Source organism: Metopolophium dirhodum, chromosome 3 (genome assembly GCF_019925205.1).
Source record: "Metopolophium dirhodum isolate CAU chromosome 3, ASM1992520v1, whole genome shotgun sequence".
Taxonomy (NCBI): domain Eukaryota; kingdom Metazoa; phylum Arthropoda; class Insecta; order Hemiptera; family Aphididae; genus Metopolophium; species Metopolophium dirhodum.
Genome location: NC_083562.1, coordinates 12384675 through 12405439, shown reverse-complemented (window position 1 = coordinate 12405439; position 20765 = coordinate 12384675). Strand labels below are relative to the sequence as shown.

At 28.7% G+C, this 20765-nt stretch overlaps 1 protein-coding gene across 7 annotated transcripts; it reads right to left on the bottom strand.

Moving 5' to 3' along the window:
- Positions 1-572: 572 nt before the first annotated feature.
- On the bottom strand, positions 573-16542 carry LOC132941967 (uncharacterized). Of its 7 annotated transcripts, none has more exons than XR_009664205.1 (9): positions 12549-13075; positions 9726-9861; positions 8795-8961; positions 8275-8383; positions 6854-6991; positions 6641-6756; positions 6063-6236; positions 5767-5997; positions 5300-5425 (listed from the first exon to the last, which is right to left on the bottom strand). XR_009664205.1 is itself a non-coding variant. In XM_061010235.1 (8 exons), exons 1-7 carry the CDS (start codon positions 12978-12980, stop codon positions 5207-5209), a joined length of 1317 nt encoding a protein of 438 aa, XP_060866218.1. In that variant the 5' UTR covers positions 12981-13072; the 3' UTR covers positions 573-831; positions 5185-5206. The 7 variants fall into 7 exon arrangements, 4 of the variants coding, with proteins under 4 accessions (XP_060866218.1, XP_060866220.1, XP_060866217.1 ...); XR_009664206.1 differs by having other exon boundaries at positions 6068-6236; XM_061010235.1 differs by lacking the exons at positions 5767-5997; positions 6063-6236 and adding an exon at positions 573-831 and having other exon boundaries at positions 5185-5425; positions 12549-13072.
- Between the last annotated feature and the right edge of the window lie 4223 nt (positions 16543-20765).

The following is a 20765-nucleotide window of genomic DNA, read 5'->3' as shown; positions in this document are numbered from 1 at the left end:
AATGATTTGAATTATTTATACAGAATCGTTATTCTATTTATTTATTGTATTACCTAAATATTTAATGCGGCTAAATAGAATGACGATTCTGTAAATAATTCAAGTCATTGTTTTTTTTTGACGTCGGTGGCGTGTAGTTAAGCCTCTGAGGAATTTCGACTTGGCAGGTCGTATTATCCGACATGTAGTACACGGGATCAGCGTTCGGCATGCGGTACAATTTGGAAGTGTCTGACACTTGGTGCAAGGTGGCAAGGTCTGACACTTGGTACAAGGAGGCTGCGTAGTCCGGCACGTGGTACATGACGGTAATGTCCGGCAAGTGGTACATGGTGGTAAAGTCCGGAATTTCATGCACGGTGGCAACGTAGTCTGGCAAGTCGTGCATGGTGGTGATGTCCGACACTTGGTACATGGTGGTAAAGTTCGGAATTTCATGCACGGTGGAAGCGTAGTCTGGCAAGTCGTGCATGGTGGTAAAGTTCGGAATTTCATGCACGGTGGAAGCGTAGTCTGGCAAGTCGTGCATGGTGGTGATGTCCAACACTTGGTACATGGTGGTAAAGTTCGGAATTTCATGCACGGTGGCAGCGTAGTCTGGCAAGTCGTGCATGGTGGTGATGTCCGGCAGGGCGGCCACATAGGCATTGTGCGTCGAGGTGGACATTCATGCGTTGGACAGTTGGTTGACGCCGATGGACGGTTTCCGGTGTCCTTTGGACATCTGATGCGGGGTGGACGGTATCCGTTTTCCTGCGGACCGTCGAGCTGCGGTGGACGGCACCCGGTTATCTGCGAACCGACGACGCACGGATAAGGGTATTCGGATATCTGCAAACAATCGCAGATCGGTGATTGCGGTGACGATCGAAATTTTGAATCGGCGGCCGTATACTTCGTGCCTCTTAAATGTTGCGATACAGAGTTGGACTTCTTCCGTGGATCCGGGGGGACGTGACTCAAAACCACGAGCCCACCCAATGATTCCGAAAAGATGCAGAAACATAGAAATAATATTATTGTAACCGAATACATATTCTCCGTTCAGAAATAAGACAAGTCAAAACGAACAGGTAGGATGGTCGGAAAATAATGTTTAATAATTATAATAGGTAATGTTTATTATTACAATATTTTTAAAGCACGTTGACAACCGTTGCCGACGTAAAATATGTTAAGCCATATTATTTTTTCATATAATAGGCAGGTATTATTCGTGGCAATTATTGTTACAGAAAAATTGTTTTTTTTTTGTTATATTACACTAGCTGTACTATACTCGACTTCGAACGGAAAAAAATGAACAATTACACAATACTCAACACAATGCTCCGTGGTGTATTTTGTATTGAGTATACCTCAGATCACAGGCAAGTCGCCGTGTCGTTGTGCCTCGCTTTATGCACAAATCCAAAGCAATCTGCATGGTTGCCTGCGCTTGGAGTGTTTTTATTTAATTGTATTAACTTCACGAGAGTAAAATGGTTTGATTCAGAAAGAAATTTTTAAAAAAGAGCTTATTCTGGCCTCAGAAATCCAAGTCAAAATTAAAAACGTTGTGGCCTGAAGAGAGAATCTGAGAGAAAAAAAAAGTATTACTTCGTGTTTCAAGTAAGACATTAATATTATTGTGTGAGCCACACTATAAATAAGGGTTGAATTTCGAAATAAAAAAAAAAAAAACAAAAAATACTTCACAAGTCTTATCAAATATAAGTATTGTATATTGTATATTTATATTGTATAAAATGTCTAAATTGTATACTTTGCCTGTAACATATATATCATAATATATCGTATCTGTAACGCATATCCGCATAGGTCATAAGAATATTGTTGAACGTTTTACTCCATGCTGCGTGTTATTTCATTGATAGTATTCCGGCGTTCGTCAGTGAAAATTTACCAACAGGGAATAAAATATCATATTAAGCAGAGTGAAATGTGTTAACGTTGCAGTGTTTCTAAGACTAAGTTCTATGACGGATTTTAATAATGGGGTACGTATATTTTCTTATTTTTCAGTAGGTTTCTTTTTAATATTGTTAATTTATAAGAAGATGTATTGCCCGCAATTTTTTAATTATTTGTATTGTGACTACTGGTCTAACACTATTCCGGCTATCAATTAAGTCGTGATAAAAATTAAAAAATTGGTCATTTATGATATTTTTTTAAGTAATTTTGTGAGTAGGTAATTCTTTTAATGGCATTTACTTATTTTCACCTATAATTAAGTATGATGACTTGTAGGTAACTAGAGACTGAGAGAATAGGAAGTGTATGACATGGCAAAGATAAGGAAAGAGGTCAACAGGATTACAAAATGTTTGGTGTATGAATGGGAAATATAAAAAAGAAATGTAAAGTTAGGTTTGGTTAGTAGAGTGAGTGTAGCAGATACTTTAATGTTAAGTTGGGTGTGTGAGGGACAAAGGTGAATAGAATGATAAATTAATAAATTAAAGGTACCTAGTGTAGGAGTGGCATATAATGTAGTGAAAACAAGAGAGACTAGGTTGAGGTGGTTCGGTCACTGTATGATAAGAGGTAGTGAGAGAAGCTAATGGAAGTAAATGTAGGGGGAAAGTGAGAGGTGAGAACACTGAAGAAGAGATGGATAGACAGAATTACCGATGATATGGAGGTGCAGGAATAGAGGCTGACTGAACCTGTATAGTTGTGTGAGAAGGGTGAAGGAGAAGTGTTAAGGTAGAATAGTTAGGTTAACAATGTCGAATACGTATATGTAAGGATCTTGAATTGCAAAGGCCACTCGATTCTTTGGCTGAAACTATACCGGTATCAGTTGATATAGGTTTACAACCTTGACTTATGGGATAGAATAAAAAGATCAGTTGCCGGTTGGGATGTCAGCGCACTATTTGTTTTCCCTCTTTGAAAGGGCTAAAATGTGGGGGGAGGCTAAAAAATATTACGAAATGTACTATACTGATACCTTATATTGAAAGGACCGGTCGCCCGGTCACCTGATTAGGTTGAAAGCGTCGTCCACCAATAAAATACAAGGGAGAAAAAACGTTATATCAAAAATAGTATTTATATAATTTTCTTTGGCAAAAGTATAATAGTTTTATTCACAAACTTGTGCAAATGATATCGGTTTCTATTTTTCCAATCTAATTATATACAAAATACTGAAGATCATTGAAATTATGCCATTACACTATTTTAGCATGTAGGTAGCAAAATAGTCAACTTTATTGTTTTTATACAACTAGACATTTTAATTTTCACCTATTATTGATTAAATAGGGCTTTCTACCTAGTTTCTATTCCCATAGTGTATGTTTCATGCTTTAACATTTATAATTTATTCATTAACCTACATGGTTACATTATATATTTCACATACACCAGTATTTTTTTACACACAATGTTTTTTAATAATACATTTTTTTCAGCTTTTCAAGCCATTTAGGCTTTTAGCTGATGGAACTAAGTCTTTCCATTTTTCTCTGTTCTTTGATATGTTTCCACTCTACTTCTCGTGACTGCGTAAGTTCCACCACGATCCTCGTACACTGTTCATTCACTTCGGCGCGGTATTCCGCGTGGGCCGTGGTCTCATACCAACCTATTATATTTCTTCACTTATGATATTCTTCATTAGTCTACCATGCCCCATCAGCCATCCGTTCTACTATTCTAGTCTTGTGCTCCTAATAAACTGAACCACATTTTCTCTTTTATATAGTACAAGTAGTATATAAGTAGTATAGTACACTTAATTGATAATTTGATCTAATTTCTCATTTCTGCTCTTCGGGATTATAAATTGGGCCATGTATTTTCCTTAGTATCTTCCTATCGAATCTTAGGAGCTTATTATAATTTTTTTAATTATTAATAAACATACAAATATACAATTATATATAGTATAGTACAATACGTCAATACCTATCTATACACAATATTCTCAAGACTCAACTACTTAAGAGTGAAGCATTTTTATAATATGTTTTTTTTATCCGTGTAGCTAACCAATTACGAAAACAATAAATAAATAATAATCAAACAAAAATTCAATTTTTGTATTTACGTTTTTTATCATTTTAACGACGAAATGCATATTATTGATAGTATGAACCATTGAACCCATTAGGCAGTTTATGGGTTGAATTCCGGGATAAAAAGTGGTCTATGGGCTATGACACTTTGACACCTTTGATACACACACACAATAAAATATTAATCTATTGATATGACATGCTTTTATTTAAATTAGTGCGTGCGTTTTTGCGCCTATACGGCTATACCTACATAGATAAACTCGTTTTTATATATATAAATATATTGGTATAAAAAATATATATTCAAGAGTATTAAATTGTTTAAATAAAAACTAGGTACCTATGTAATTGTTGTTAACTTTTAAATAAATACTATGTTTTTGCATTTAAATAATTTTAAATGTATAAAATATGCAAGTATACCTACCTCATGGCTCACATGGTCATGAATTTAGATTCTGCAGTCGATTATTCATTGATATTGATTCATTAAATAGTTGAGAAAAGGAATAAAAGTAGAACATTTAAAATATATTTACGGATTTTCAGAAATAAAGTGTAGGTACTATCTTTGAGTTTGTCTTTTAAAAATATATAAGATATAAAGAGAAACGACGATCTATAAGATGTAATATTCTAATTGACCAAAAACAAAACTACTAAATAGTAGTATAATGCACAAAATCACGAACTATGGGAGGGGAGGCTATAGGCTACCCTAAGCCTCCCCCATGGCTACGCCACTGCTGTGACCATTTAATTTTAAATTGTAATCATAATTATAACTTAATGCTATCTACACCTAAAATTAACTCTTAAATAACTTTGAATAGGTACGTATTTGGTGAGATATTCTTATGAGTATTGAATAGTATAATAGTATTAAATATTATAATGTTTCGGTGTTTCACTGGTTGAGGGATTTGGAAATCTTAAGATTGGCCAATTGGCTTTTTGCCTCTCATCATTATAGGCGTAGCTTAAGGATTTTAGTCAAAAGGTTTTTCACTTTTGTCTATTTACTATAGGAAGTCAAATAACGTAATCATTTAGAAATGTGAAAACGGTAAGACGATTATATTTCCTTTATACAAAATATACACTAATGGACTGTTTAGCACATAGTCCACATGGCAACAAAAATGTGTACCTATTGATTATTACTGTTTTCTTTAGACCACAATGGAATGTCTATCGCTCCGCCTTTTATGCGAATAAGTATCCCTTGTATCGACCGTCGAATTCATAGCAGAATAATCGATAGGGAAGAATTCAGGCGTTGGACCACATTTTCCAAATAACCATTGACCACATCCATTAGGTTTGGTGCCCAGTAACCAGTTCGCAAAACATTGGCCCCAAGTATCGCGATCCAGCTTAAAGTCTCCATTCTACAGTCAAAAATAAATAACATAATAATAATGTTTAGGTTTAAATAAAAACTACTTAAGTACATAGCGCAATTTAGGAAAAAGGGCTGCCCTACCAAAAAAATGCCTCCCTTAATATATCTCTGGGGCATAGACACACATGTAAATTATAATAGCCCCCTTCCCAAAATTTAAAACTCATATTATGCCTATTTTACCTAATGGCTAATACATATGATAACCAAAAAATATATATTTGTAGAGTTAAGTTAGTAATATTTGTGTGTCCCTTAGGTCTTGGTTAATTCCTTTTACCTATGTAACTTGTAAAATGTAAATATTAGAAATAATAATGTACCTACCTATGGCGATTAAAAAGTTTAAATAGGTGGATTAGCATGCACCTATAATTTTCCGTGTACTACTGCCACTCAATTTAACTAAACTTTAAACGCTAATAAGAATAACATTTTTGGTAAACGTTTAGTATCAGATCATATTTGTACTTTGTATACTTTATATTTATATATTTTCCAGAATAATATTCTTCTTCAGAATAGGAAATGAGAAATATTGAGAAATGTTCCTGTATACTAAAAATAAAACGTAAACAATAATCAAGAGCAAAATTATAAATGGTGTAAACAAGTAAACAAACTTTACAAGTTCCGATTCCCATAGAACTTATATTCCAAAATAAAATTGAATCACCATCTTCATACGCTTTTGTATAATGATTAATATACAACTTATTTAGTACCCCTCTCCTGACAATTCCATAGTCCTGTGGTCCTGTAGTGAAAAAGTTCGGCACAATTTAAAATTTGGCAGCCTGGAAATCGATAGGACAATATTTTATATTTCTATATATAAAAGATTTATTTTTCAACAAATAGAGATACTGTAGCTACTGTAGCACTTTTTCTTATATACCTTTGGACTACGACGTACCTATTTCCTAGCTAAAATAATAATTGTAATAATTGTATACAGCATCTATGCATCTACATAACTATATATACCTTCTTAGGTACTCGATTCGAATTGAATAAAATTGTTGAAATCTTCTTTTGAATAAAACTATTGCGAATATAGATTAGGTTCTATTAATTATTAGTTTGGTTTAATTATATAATATTATATACGACTATTATGTTAGGCATCTATTAACACATAACATTTAACAAGGAAAATAATTATAGACCCAGAACGCATTTTTTAAAATGAACAACTTACTGACGTTAAAGAATCGTATATCGCGTCGATCACACCTTGTTTAGATTCCTCACAGTTTGAATCGAGAAATGTACAGTAGAACCTTTGTAAATTTGCTTTTTCTATTTCGCCTTTACCTGTGTAAATTAAAATCATATTATGTGTACATGTATGATATTATTTAATTACTATTCTTCTTTTAAAGATTACGAATATTACGATGATCATAACAACCTGAATCCAAAGACTTATACAATATGTTCTGAAAATATTTCAGCCACAATGGCATGTCTGAAGCTACAGTACACTTGCTTAATGTTTGACACCATATTTTAAGCCAGTCGTCTGTTGATAGACTTGTAAACGAAACATCTAAGAATTACAAAAAGCTAGTTGGTATATAAGTATATAGTTCGTACTTCACATAATTGAATAATTTATAATTTAAAAAGGCTTATATAATGGTTTTAAAAACTATTATTTTTAAATGTTTGATCTTATAGAGTAAATACGATCAATTGGGGTTACGTGAGCAATTTGTACCTACACTGAATTTAAAACGAACCAATCATAAAATTAACGTTAATTTATATTATATTTTAAAACTATCCGACCAAAATATAATGAAGTATCTATATTTTATATCGTATATTATATATTATTTACAAAGATGACTTACAGTGTTTCTCAAGGGATCCATATTATCATTCTATTTGAATTAGTTCTACACTTCTACGTGACCCAATGGACCCACCGAACCCACCATTGTACACTTTTGATACATATAATCTTGTTTGATATTATATTATAGTATATGTATATTATATACACTGTATATACCATATAATATATACTATATGTATAATAATAAACAGGCAGGTATCTAAACTCCTTTTTTCCAGATTTTTTCATAAGCGCAACACCCTATTTTTATATTTGAACTGTTTATCATTTGATATTTATAATGAATAAAAATAATTCAATTTTTCTATCGTTAATATATTTTTTGAGCATGTTAAATAGTCTTAACAATGATTTATGATATCTAATGAGAAGAGTTAGATGAGAATATGAGATATACAGGATGTAACAAAAAGAACTGACCAAAAAAAAAAAAAAAAAATTAATGCTACTAAAACGTTAGACAAAAATTGATAAAAATATATGATTATTAAATAGTTTTAGAAATATACCCATGTTAGCAAATTTCCAAAAATAATATTTTTAAAAATTGCATTCCAAATTAATTTAATCAAAAAAATATTGATATTTAAAAAAATTCTAAAAAATAAACTACTTGACTTAGATAAATCCATCCGAATCGTTCTTATAATAAGATTTACAAATTGGCTATTTTTAATTTATTCAAAACAATTTAAATCAAATTTTTCACTTTTCATTTTCAATATTAAAAAATAAAAATAATTTTATTTTATTACACGTGTAGCGCAAGTGGCTATAAATTATATATAAAAAAAAATTTTAAAATATTGATTAGAACAAAAGTTATTCCAAAAGTCAGTTCTATCTGTTACACCCTGTATATATTGGATATTTTAGAAACCATTTTTTTTTTTTTAGTGCAATGAGTTTTACTGGGCACTGTTATAACAATATAGAGAGATGAATAAAGATAATTTTGGTCCCATGCTTACTTTGGCCGCTTTCACATTGAATGAATACTTGAATTAATTCTGTTAAAACTTGTTTTAATATTATGTATTCATCACTATTCGGTGACCAATCAGCAAAACGTCTTAATTTCTATATTTTATGAATAATAATAATATAAGTTAGTTTAATTATAAGCCAAAAGATGATAAAGATATTTATTCAAAACTCAAATTTTAACTAACAAAATCCTGAATATTTAAGAAACAATTAACATTTTATACTTAATTATTATTTTATATCATTTAAATGAATGTAAGTATATTAATATTGTCTACTGGCAATGTTAACTAAACTACAAAGTAGCTAAAGGAAATGTATTTGAAGAGAAACAAATTAATTTATTAATCTACCAAAAATAAATTGAACATTATTGATAATAAATTATAATTATTATTCTTTAAAGCCTGGACTACACGGTAAACAGTTAAACTTTCATTAATTAAATAAAATAGAATGCAATCAATTATCTAAAACAGTCATATTATATACAATTATATATACCTCAGCAAACTGATGAAAATCGTGTTCAAATACGAACCCATCGCAATCTCCGTCTAAATAATATTTAAAAAAAATCAATAACTTTTCCTCTTGTAAAGGCGATAGTTTAAATGGAATATCCAATGTTTTTGATTCATCTTCACTAGCATAACGTTTCATCCAAGATGCTAAAAAAGTATAAACACAAATAAAAGGTAATATTTATATTTTTATAACTTGAAAAATACTAGTAGTTAGTGCTTGTGTCCTAAACACAACTGGGGTGAGATACCCAAAATCACGTAAGCTATAAATATATTTTGTGTATATATAATAGTTTTTTTTTTGTGATCCGAAATAGCAAAAATAATAATGTCAATATTATAATTTTTTAGGATAGTAGCAACTTTTTAAAATGTTTACCATATGTATACTCATCATATACTTCAATATTGCTGAAAACATTAAATAACGTCCTATTTTTTTAGTGCAACTATTATTGTAACTTATCAGCTTATTTGTTTAATTTCTTGATACTTTTTTTAAATTACGAATATAAACATGAATATTTTAAACGAAATTATTTTCTATTTTCTATAGTATCCTGGACATCTAGGACTTAAATAAAACAATAGTTTGAATAAATTATAAATTATACAGAATGTATAATAATGATACGCTTTACGCACGTTAAAAACTCAATACTATGGTGTCTGATGTAATATTATTTAAATGTTTCCTTTACCTTGTGGCTTGTATATATTATATTATACAGGACAACTTGGCAGTTGTTACCTATATTATTATATGCTTAATAGTTATTTACGAATATCGTATCAGTTCTTCACGTGCGTCAAAGAATTCGGACATTATAATAATAGGTAGGCCATTATATTTAAAAAAATGTTTAAGGTCCTTTCAAAGAAAAAATATTATTTATTACATAACATACCCCATACGTGTATTTCCCACGTACTGGATGACTCTTCTGACTTGCGTTCTTCGGGCTGCATTATGATCGTATTACTTTTCCACGACATTGTTCTTCGTAACAGTTGTTTAGTTCGATCTCTAGTTCGATCACATGCCTTAACATTTAATATTTGTTTTGATTTACTATGGATAAAATAAATAAAACCAATTCTGAATAAGAATTTTGTAAAAACAATTAAACTAGATTTAATTTAGTTTAATTTAACTAATCAAGTAATTAAAAAATGTGTATACCTATTTATGTTACGCTTAAATTAATTTTCCATTTTTTTTAAATGTATTTATCCCATTAAGTTTATTTGAGTATTGGCAACGAATAATTAAGGAAAAAATTAAGAAGGCGCAGAAAACATAAATCAGGTCAAAGCCTGTTGTAAGTTACATATTGGTGAGTTGTATCAAGTTGATGAGCTATTGAATTGGAAAAAATACTTACCGAAGAGATAGAATATAATACAATTTACAAACATATTATATTTCAAATACTATTATATAAGCATTGATTACAAAAGACGCATTTGAGTGAATTCTTTTTCGATTAATACGTTATTTTTCAATATAAATAAATTACATAATTTTATTTTAGCCTTCAGTTGCATAAAATATTATATTATATTATGCGATGATACATAATATTGTACTTGCGTAGGTAGATATTGATTTAGTTCACTCGTCTACATTTACCCATATTTTTAGATACTTTATAAATAAAATAATATTATCTGTGTCTGTCAAGTTGTATCTTATAATGTTAATACGTTTTTAACGATTTCAGACAGGCTTAATCTGCTTCAAATAGCTTTATTATATTAATGACCCTCAAATTCAAATATCTATGATATTATATTCTCGGTTTCTGACTATGTCATTAATGTAACCATCTAACGATTTTTATAACTTGTATTGTACATACACTAAGTATACTATACATTATACAATATACATGTACAATTATAATAATGTTACTATTACTATGTTATAAAATATTAATATTATGTTATTTTTATAGGTGCGAACGAGTGAACCAGTAACCACAAACACATTAATCTTAAGATATTTAGGACTTAAGGAGTACAATAAAAATGTATTTGAGATTCTTACAAAATATGTATTATTATTTATTTTATAAGGTGTATAAGTTAATTACAACTAGAAATATTATAATATGAAATAATATTATAATCATTATTATAAAAAGTATGCGATTGGCTTTTGTCAAAAATTAGTTCAACCTACCCCGTATTACCATAATAGAAAAATAATTTACTAATAGCAATATAAATATATAATAAAATATTACTTTAAAAAAAAATTAATTTATATTGATCCACACGGAACAATACTATATAAAAAATTAAACGTTTTACCATGAAAAAAAATAATTTAAAAAGTCTTCGTACTTACTACTTCATATTATCAAAAAAAAATGATCTAATTTCGACTATAAAACACGAATATAATACTATAGGCAGACAGGCAGGTTAACAATATTTTATGTGTAAAAAACTAATACAACCCTTTTTATATACATACCTACGCACGACAATATAGGACATATTATGATAGGTAAGTACGTTCAACTATCTTAAGATTTTTAAAAAACTAATATTAAAATTGATATTCAATATGATGCATAAATAGTAATATTATATTGTCACAAAAATAAAAAAAGGATTTTATTTATGTGTTAGTATAAAAACGATGATCAATTGATGAATTCAGTGTTGGGTAGTAACGTAACGCAAATTACAAATTACTGTAACACAATTGCTTTTTCAGTAACGCAGCAATAATTTCATGACATTTTACTTAAAGTAACGCAATTGTAACGAAATTACTTTTGAAAAGTAATTTCTATGAAACGCACTAACGCGTTATTTTCCACGTTATTAAAATAATAGTTTTGAATGTATTACAGGTATAGGATATCCCAGAGAAATTAAAAATCAATTATATTTATTTTTGATTCCGATAATAGTTAACAATATTACTAAACATTCCAGGAATAAATGTTATCACTTTATTAGCAGAAAGAAAAGAGTTCGGTTTAAAAATAAAATTTAATAAAAATTAATTATGATTTATGACTTATGACTATAGCCATATAGGTGAGATGATTGTACATTTCAACATAATACTAATATAGGTCTATTATCACTAGGTCTATGATTGTAAAATATATACATAATAATTGAATCATATGAATTGAATATGGTTAAAAAAAATGATAAAAAAAGTAACGTTATTTGTAACGCACTACTTTATTAATGAAAAAGAAATGTAACATGATAAAAATAATTTTAGGTAACGCAAATGTAATTTAAATAAAAATATTTGAAGTAACGAGTAACGTAATTTCATTACTTTTTAAAAGTAATTTACCCAACACTGCAATAGATGGAACAGTACAATAAAGTATAATTAAAATTGTCTTATTTTATATAGATTATTTTTTTTTCGAAAAAGATAAAAGCTGATTACAATATGATCTATATTTTTCAAAATAATATTATATAATACCTACCTAGTTTAGTCTACATGCGATGAATTAAAATTTGAACAAAAGTATTTCTGAATTAAATTGTCACCTCCTACGCACCAATATATTTAAAGATTTTTCTTGTAGTGTGATACCTACTCAGTGCTACAAATATCAATAATCTGCGATTTGTAGCCATTCGTCTGATCAACGAAAATATTCAGAAAACCGTAATATTTATCGTTCCATTATAACATTATATCTAACTATATAATATAGTATCGGAAAATTGAAAATAAACACCTGTTTCCACGTTGATGTAATTTTCATGGTTGTTTGTGGATCGCTCCCAACAGCCACCACGCCACCGTTATCCGGCGGTTTCCTATTATCGATAACCGCCGGAAAGCTTTTCAGACTATGCGATCGAACATGTTTACTTCCTCCGCCAACGCTGTTCAACGGCTTGCTGTTGTTACTCGTCATGTCCAACGGGGGGGAAAAAAGTAACAATCGAAACAACACTAATAATAAGCGACTACGTCGAACGGTGCGAACGCGTGCACTAGCAACTATACACACACACCGCTTTTCGTGTGTTTCAAGCGCACTCTGAATTATGTATATGTGTGTATACTGTATACATGCGATGTGTAAGTATAGGCAGGTAGCCCTGTAAAGTATAATATTTATATACGGAGTGATTGCCCAAACACGGTCAACCTCATAATGCATTCTCTATATTTAACCATTTAATCAAATTCTGATTTTTGGAATTTTTCATTAGGTAGGTACCACCTATATTACCTATAATACGGCTATACCGTATAATATAAGACTATATTTTTTAAATACATAGATTGTCTATGACATTTAAAGAGTGTCCTGAGGTGATAACATTTTTTCTTCAAATAAGAAGCTTAATTACTAAGTGGATATTAATTATTTTCTATAATATTCAAATCGTATATTATACCATAACTCATAAGGACTATTACGCATTGATATATTATACAATTCATTACCTCAGAAACTACTCTTTATAATTTCGATTTATAAATAAAACAACATTTTCAAAGATCATATGCTCAACAATGTATAGTAAATAAGGAATTATTGTGAAATATAATCTTAAAGTATACCATAATGGTATTTGAAAATACCAAACATCAGAATTTGAATAAATGCATAGTTAAAATATAAAAAGACGTGAGCACGCTCGATGAATCAAGTATGTACATGGATATCGTTATAATATTACGGATACGGTGCACAGCAGACACGAGATACACATACGTTGGTAATATGCAATCAATTCACTATGATTCGTCGAACAGTTGAAATGTAGGAGGAGATGTACAGAATGATTCACCAAACATGTTCACCCCCATTTTGTGATAATGATATTGAAAAAAATAATGAATTTATTAAAATTCTGATTTTTTTGAAATTTTATGTGCAGTTAAGGAATAAAGACCATATTTTCAGTTATCAAGATTTTTTGTTCTATATTTAAGGAGTGATCAGTACTTTTGTGGCGATACAAACTTTTTTTTTCAAATGAAAATCAACTTTATTTTCTCTAAATTGTTAAACAGATAATTTTTTGGAAAAATGTTCGTACGATTAGTTTCTGGATTAATAAAATGTATATTGAATATACTAAGGAGTAAGGAGTAAGATTAAGGATAGAACCTAATAATTTCAAAAAAATATAAAATGTATGTATTTTGTATATTATTCTTGGATTCATTATGTATTATACTTGGACAATTTCTACTTGTTACATAATGTTAATATAGATATTACTATATTAGTTAGGTACTAAAATGTTCCAACAATCATAACCCAATAACATTTTCTAAGTTCATTATTATAAACATAATACTGTCCTTAGTAGGTACACAAAGTTGAATAACACAACAACTATTTGTTTGAATTTTGATTAATATAGGTACCTACCTTGAAATTTTTGAAAATTGTTTTAGTCGTCTGGTTTGAAAAAAGAAGTAGGTGGCCACAAGAGACTCCTTAAATTGTATAAAAAGATCTTCGTATTTGAAAATATGATTCTTAAACATAAAAATTCTAAAATTTAATGTTTGAATATTTTCATTACTAAAAGATAAAAAGGGGGAAAGCTCATGATTGGTGAATCACACTGTATAATAATAGTACCTATTATACATATATTTTAAGGTTTTTTTTACCCTGTGAGTATTTTTTTACTTCTTGTCTCGCTAACTGTGCGTGCTTGATACATGTGCACGCAATGGGGTAGTTTAAAGTTTACCTATATATAAATATATATAGATACCCACTGTACCTACCCTCTTTTCTGCTATATTATGTCGTTCAGTAAAAAATGTATACAGGACGGTAAATTAATAAAATCACTAAAACGCGTAATACACTATAATCATTGTAATATTATTATTCTTTCATTGATTCGTGTATGATATTATGCATTTATATTTAGTAGAAAAATGTTTGAATAAAATTGACTTATTCACGTACCTATACTAATAAGCAATATGCATCGATTGTCTTACAACCTACACTGACTAGGATTTGTCTGAGTCAATGAATAAATGTCTAAATACTATACATTCTCCACTATGATATTAAAAATTAGTAGGAAATATATTTTTATTAAATCGGGCATACACAAATTTTAAATAACACGAAGAATTAAGTAGAATATGAACCATAAATATACCCATTGAGCCATTATTCCAATGCGCAAACATTTAAAAATAAGAGAAAGTGTTATTGACAAGGATAAACACAGTTGGATGCTGTGTATTGTATCTATATAAATTGTAATACAGGTATTCAACACTATTTTAGTATTTTACTCGTTACCTTAAATTTGAATTAAATAATATAAATTCGTCATATAAATTTATTTATTTAAGTAATTTACAATCTATACAACATTATGTACAATGAGCAAATAGGATATTTAATAATATAAAGTAACAGAATTTAATATTTGTGGGCAGGCACTCAGCAGCACCACCCGAGTTTATTTAAATTTAATCTTTAACCACATTTTTATTTTAAGACTTTAATTGTGTTTAATTACTAATCAATCAGAAAAATATTTTTTAAATGTATTGATTAAGTTTTTACATGTGTATAATAATAATTACAAATAATACAAATATCGATAAAATACAAACTTGTTATATATATCATATTCAAAGATTTTAAAACCATTACTTTCCAAGAGTATATATAATTTTAAATGGATGTATATGAATATACAATACATTATTTGTGTTAACTGTTAATTTCACACTACGAAAACAACCCATTTGTATTGATTTATAAAATGTCGTGAGCCGTGAGCCGGCATTTGTTTTGTAGGTCTTCAAGCACGCGAAGTATAGTAATTACTAATTACTTCCTTAATTGAAAATGTCTAGAAGTTGTAGGTGAATTAACGAATTCTAGGAAAAACTAATCATTTTACATTTTACAGGATTTGAGTGTTATATAAATTTAGAAATCGTGGGTAGGTCCCCAGGTATAAGGATTTTTGGAATAGAAATAATTGAAAAGATATTTATCTGCACTATTCTACTTTTATAATTAATAAAGTTTTTAAATGTATTATATTAATTTATGCTCTACCTAACTATATGTCACACAATTGTAAATATCTCAGTTTTATACTTGTATAGTTTTTAATCTGTTTTTTTTAACTAGTGATTCTTTCAATTTATTCTTTATGATTGTGTTTAACCTATTACACATAAGTTGTCCAGTGTTAAGAATACATTGTATGATTAAGTGCTATATATTTTTAAGGTGAAACGTTGTATATTATAATAAATACATTTTGATGTTTTAAGTTATTCTGCTGTACCTACCTATATATAATATAAATAAGTAGGTCAACAACACTCAACTGGCGCACGTCAACGGTCCTGTAACTATACTACTATGTATTATAATATTAACTATATTGTATAGTTAATGGTTTGTAAATAAAAATTTGGTATACATGGGTATATTATTTTAAAAAAATATTACCTATATATTTAAATAATTGTGATAAATGTTTAGGTCATCACAGAAATTCGATTAGTCTCTGAACGTTATAGGTACCTACCTATCTACCTACCCATCTAGATATCCTAGATCTAACAAATTATATAGATACGTACCTACTATAAACAAAATGTAATCATAATAATATTATGCAATATTCATACTTACAATTTACATCAATGTTATTAATACATTTTAAGAGAGCTAGTGGTGAAGTCGAGGCATACTATATTCATGTACCTACCTACCGCCCACCGTTGGCTGTAAACCTCGAAGTATGACTGAATTATAGGGTGCCCACTGCCCTGCTCCTGCGATAATAGTCTTAAACGAAACAAGGGCAATACTCAATGTAAACGCTTGCAGTTTACAATAGTTTTATTATACACGGCCGGGTCTTGTCATAATAAACCCCCCAAAGTGTAACTTGATGTTTTTAAGATTACCTAACTATATATAGTTTACGTAATACGTACAGGCATTTATATTTTATATAATCAAACAGTTTGAATTCACTCGTGTTTATATATATGTGCATATACATAAATGTATTATATAGGAGGTGTCTACCGTCTACCACATAATAAAAACAATAATACATTTCAGATTTATATGCGCGTACGATGAAACAAAATATAATGCATATTAAATCATTTAAATCCATTGGGTTATTTACACTTTTCTATTTCACTAAGCCAAGGAAAAACAAGCAAGTTTTATTATCATTATTATCTCTGTTCTGTTATTTTTGTTTTGAAAAAATGTTTATGTAAATTTAACTGTATGTTACTATAACTTATTGTAGGTAAATTGACATTTTGAAGTTGATTTAATCAACAAATGTATCAGTTTAAAAATATTATCAATTTAATTCAATACTTATAGTACCAAACTTCCTTTGATGTTTCACTAGTTATTACGTAAGTTATAGAATAATATGCATACCCGATTTCAAGTATATGTAATTATATGTACCTAACTATAGTAGTGTGTTAATTAAAATTGTTAATGTAACCCATTTAATACCAGCTATAAATTGACTTTTTCCTGGGCTAAACATTCAATTAATATACAGGGCGATTCACCAAACATGCTCACCCCCATGTTTTAATTTAATAATAAATGTATTCAAATTCTAATTTTTGGAATTTTTAAATATACTCAAAGGCAATTTTTCAAATTTTAGATTCTGAGCGAAGCGATAAATGTATTGATTTTACAATGATGTGAGTTTTTTTTTTATTTTATTTTTTATTTTTTTTTTTTTTGTGTCTATCATCACCTTTTAGGACAGTAAAAAGGCTTGGATTTTCTTCAACAGTAACTTTTCTGATAGGAAAGTGAATCTAGTTGGTACTTTGGGGGGTCAAAAGTAAAAATGAAATTTTGACTGAATGTTTATATTAGAATTTTCTTTACACCATAACATTTTGAAAATTGTTTGACTCTTTTTGAGCTGTTTACGGACATTGTCAGTTTTCAATATTTTTAGTTTTGTTTTCTATAAATATCAATAAAATTTTATCTGTAGAGTAAAAAAGCTTGAAAATTTAATAGAAGGCTCCTAGGTTATTGTTTCAAAGGCAGATGAAAAAAATTAAAAACCCTTAGTCACAGTTTTTATTTATAAGCATTTAAAGTTCAAATTTTGACAAAATACGAAAAAATCACGAAAATTAGCAAATTATTTTGAGTTGAGAATTCATTAAATTTTTCTTTTTAAATCTAAGATTTGAAAATGTAATATAAAATTTTTATGAGCGTTTGAAATTCATATTTTTACAATATTGGATATTCATTAGATTTCTCATCTAGCGGTTTTGTTATTTTGGTGTTATTAAAAAAGTAATAACTGTAGGTACATGAAAATTTTACTGAATGTTTATATTAGCGTTATCTATACAGCATACAATTTTCCAAATATTTTGACTCTTTTTGAGCTGTTTACAGACATTGTCAGTTTTCAATTTTTTTGGTTTTTTTTTCTATTAATATGAATAAAATTTTATTTGTTGGGTAAAAAAGCGTGAATATTTAATATAAGGCTCCTGATATATCGTTCTAATAGCAGTTGAAAAATATTAAAATACATAGGCACATTTTTTTTTTTATAAGCATTTAAAGTTCAAATGTTGACAACATTTATCAAATTTATAATTTATTAATTATTTTGTAGTTAAAAATTTATAAAATGTTTAACTTTTATGTCTAAGGATTGAAAATTTAAAACAAGGCTCCACGTAAATAGGTTATACCTATATAAATTACTTTATTCACAATAATATCATCAAATATACTTGGTAATATCATAGGCTGACTCACCGTTTTCGCTCAGAATCGTTTTTCTTATACAATGATATTATATCATTGAATTCAAATTTAACACCATCCATTACAGTGACCTACTTGTAACCTACTGTACAGCAGAGCGACATCCACTTATCCAGCTTTTTCAATTTTTTGTACTACTTTGTAGGTACTACTTTTTTTATACTAATTTTTGTACTGGAGTATTCTGTGGCGATACAAGTATCTGTTTTTCAAATGAGAACCCTCTTTTAGATTCTGAGCGGAGCAATGAATGTATTGATTTTACAGTGATGTGTGTTTTTTTTGTCTGTCTGTCATAGTCTGTCTGTCTAGTTGGTACTTGCAGTGTCAATAGTAAAAATTCCTAATAGTTTTCGAAAGAGTAGGGAAAAAGAAAAGAAAAATTAAGAGAAAACGAGAATTTTTACGCAAAATAGGTTAAATAATAAAATAATATAATGTCTCTGATTTAGATTTAATTCTCGAATATATCATACAATTTTAATAATATATATTATGAGACAATATAGTACCTATCTATTTATAAATCATGATGAGTAGGTACAACCGCATGCTATTATAAGCACCTATAATTGAAACATTTTAATTTTACTTAAATAACCCATTAAATAAGTAAAATTTAGTAAAATGCATTTAATAATAATATAAGTCATAACTATTCCTTAAACCTATATATAATATCATATACATAAATACTATTATATTAATTATAATATTAAATATATAGTACCTATAAGAATTTCTTATACATTATTATGTTAATCAATGCTATTAGAGGCTGAGCAGCTGCATACTTGCATCCCAAAAAAGTAATATTTTATGGTATAGTAAATTCGCTAGGTAACTTGAGTCTCATTTCAGGGACGAAAGTTGGCTATATCCACATTATTATCAATGTTATCCTATCACTAAATATAATATTCAATATAAATCGTGAGTTATTATTGATTTATTATAATAAACAGTAAACACCATGCTTACAAAATATATAACATGTAAGCAGTTAAAGTTTAGATTTGCGATATTCTATGAAATAACAAGTTAATTTATAAATTAAAGAACAGTAGGTATAGTCAAGTGTAAAATAAATACGTTAACTATACTCTGTTCAAGTTAAGAAACGTAGTCGATGGCGATCAATTTTCGTCAGGCCTCAGTCAGGAAAACCCCGGTTTTACACCTCACCCAGTCAATTATCTGTATACCTGCTGTGTAGTATTGCCACGTTCTTGAGCACAAGTCGCCAGTCGACCGCCGACTACGTTTCTTAACTTGAACAGAGTATAGGTACCTAAGTAGTTATTGTAAGTATTTTATACATTAATACTACGTTTGAGTGTTAATCAATTATACGAATTGGTTTTTGTGAACTTACTGTAACCACAACATAAATATTTCAGTCATTGGATAAGATTGACATTGCAGACGTCACTATATATAATCCTACACGTCAGTCACATGCAGTGTCGTTGTGACATATTATAAACTACTATTTCTAAATAAGTTAAAAATACATAGGTACCTACTTTAATGGGAATATGTCTATATTTCTCTATATAACTATAGTATATAGTTAGTACTATGAGTATATGCAAGAATATGAATATATTGTATAATAGCATTTTAACGAAGTACAATCGATTTTTTAGAATGTATTTGGAATGCAACTATAGGTTAAAAAAAGATACACTGGGACACAAGTAGGTAATCTGTTTTTGACAATTAACAATTTACTACTTACCTATTAAATCAATCCTGGGACGCAAGTAACACTTATACACCATTTTACGGTACTTTAAAGAAAAACATGATAAAAATCTGTTCACTGTTAAATAAAGACTTTAAATACTACAGTAGAATATGACGTAAATCCTCACTTTAGTCCTATTTAAATTTATCTAAACTTAATATTATGGTAATTTCTAGATTTAATTCTCAATATATATATATATGCTACCGTCAAACATATGTAAATTGTAAATTAAAGAATTAACTTTAATTAATAGTGAATAACGATATTTCTGATAAAATTTAACTGTATACGATATTATCGAGTGGGAAGTACTTAAATTTAGGTGTTCGCACGGGGACAGTAAATGCAGCATATGCTGAACTTTTTTTCGGGTAGTC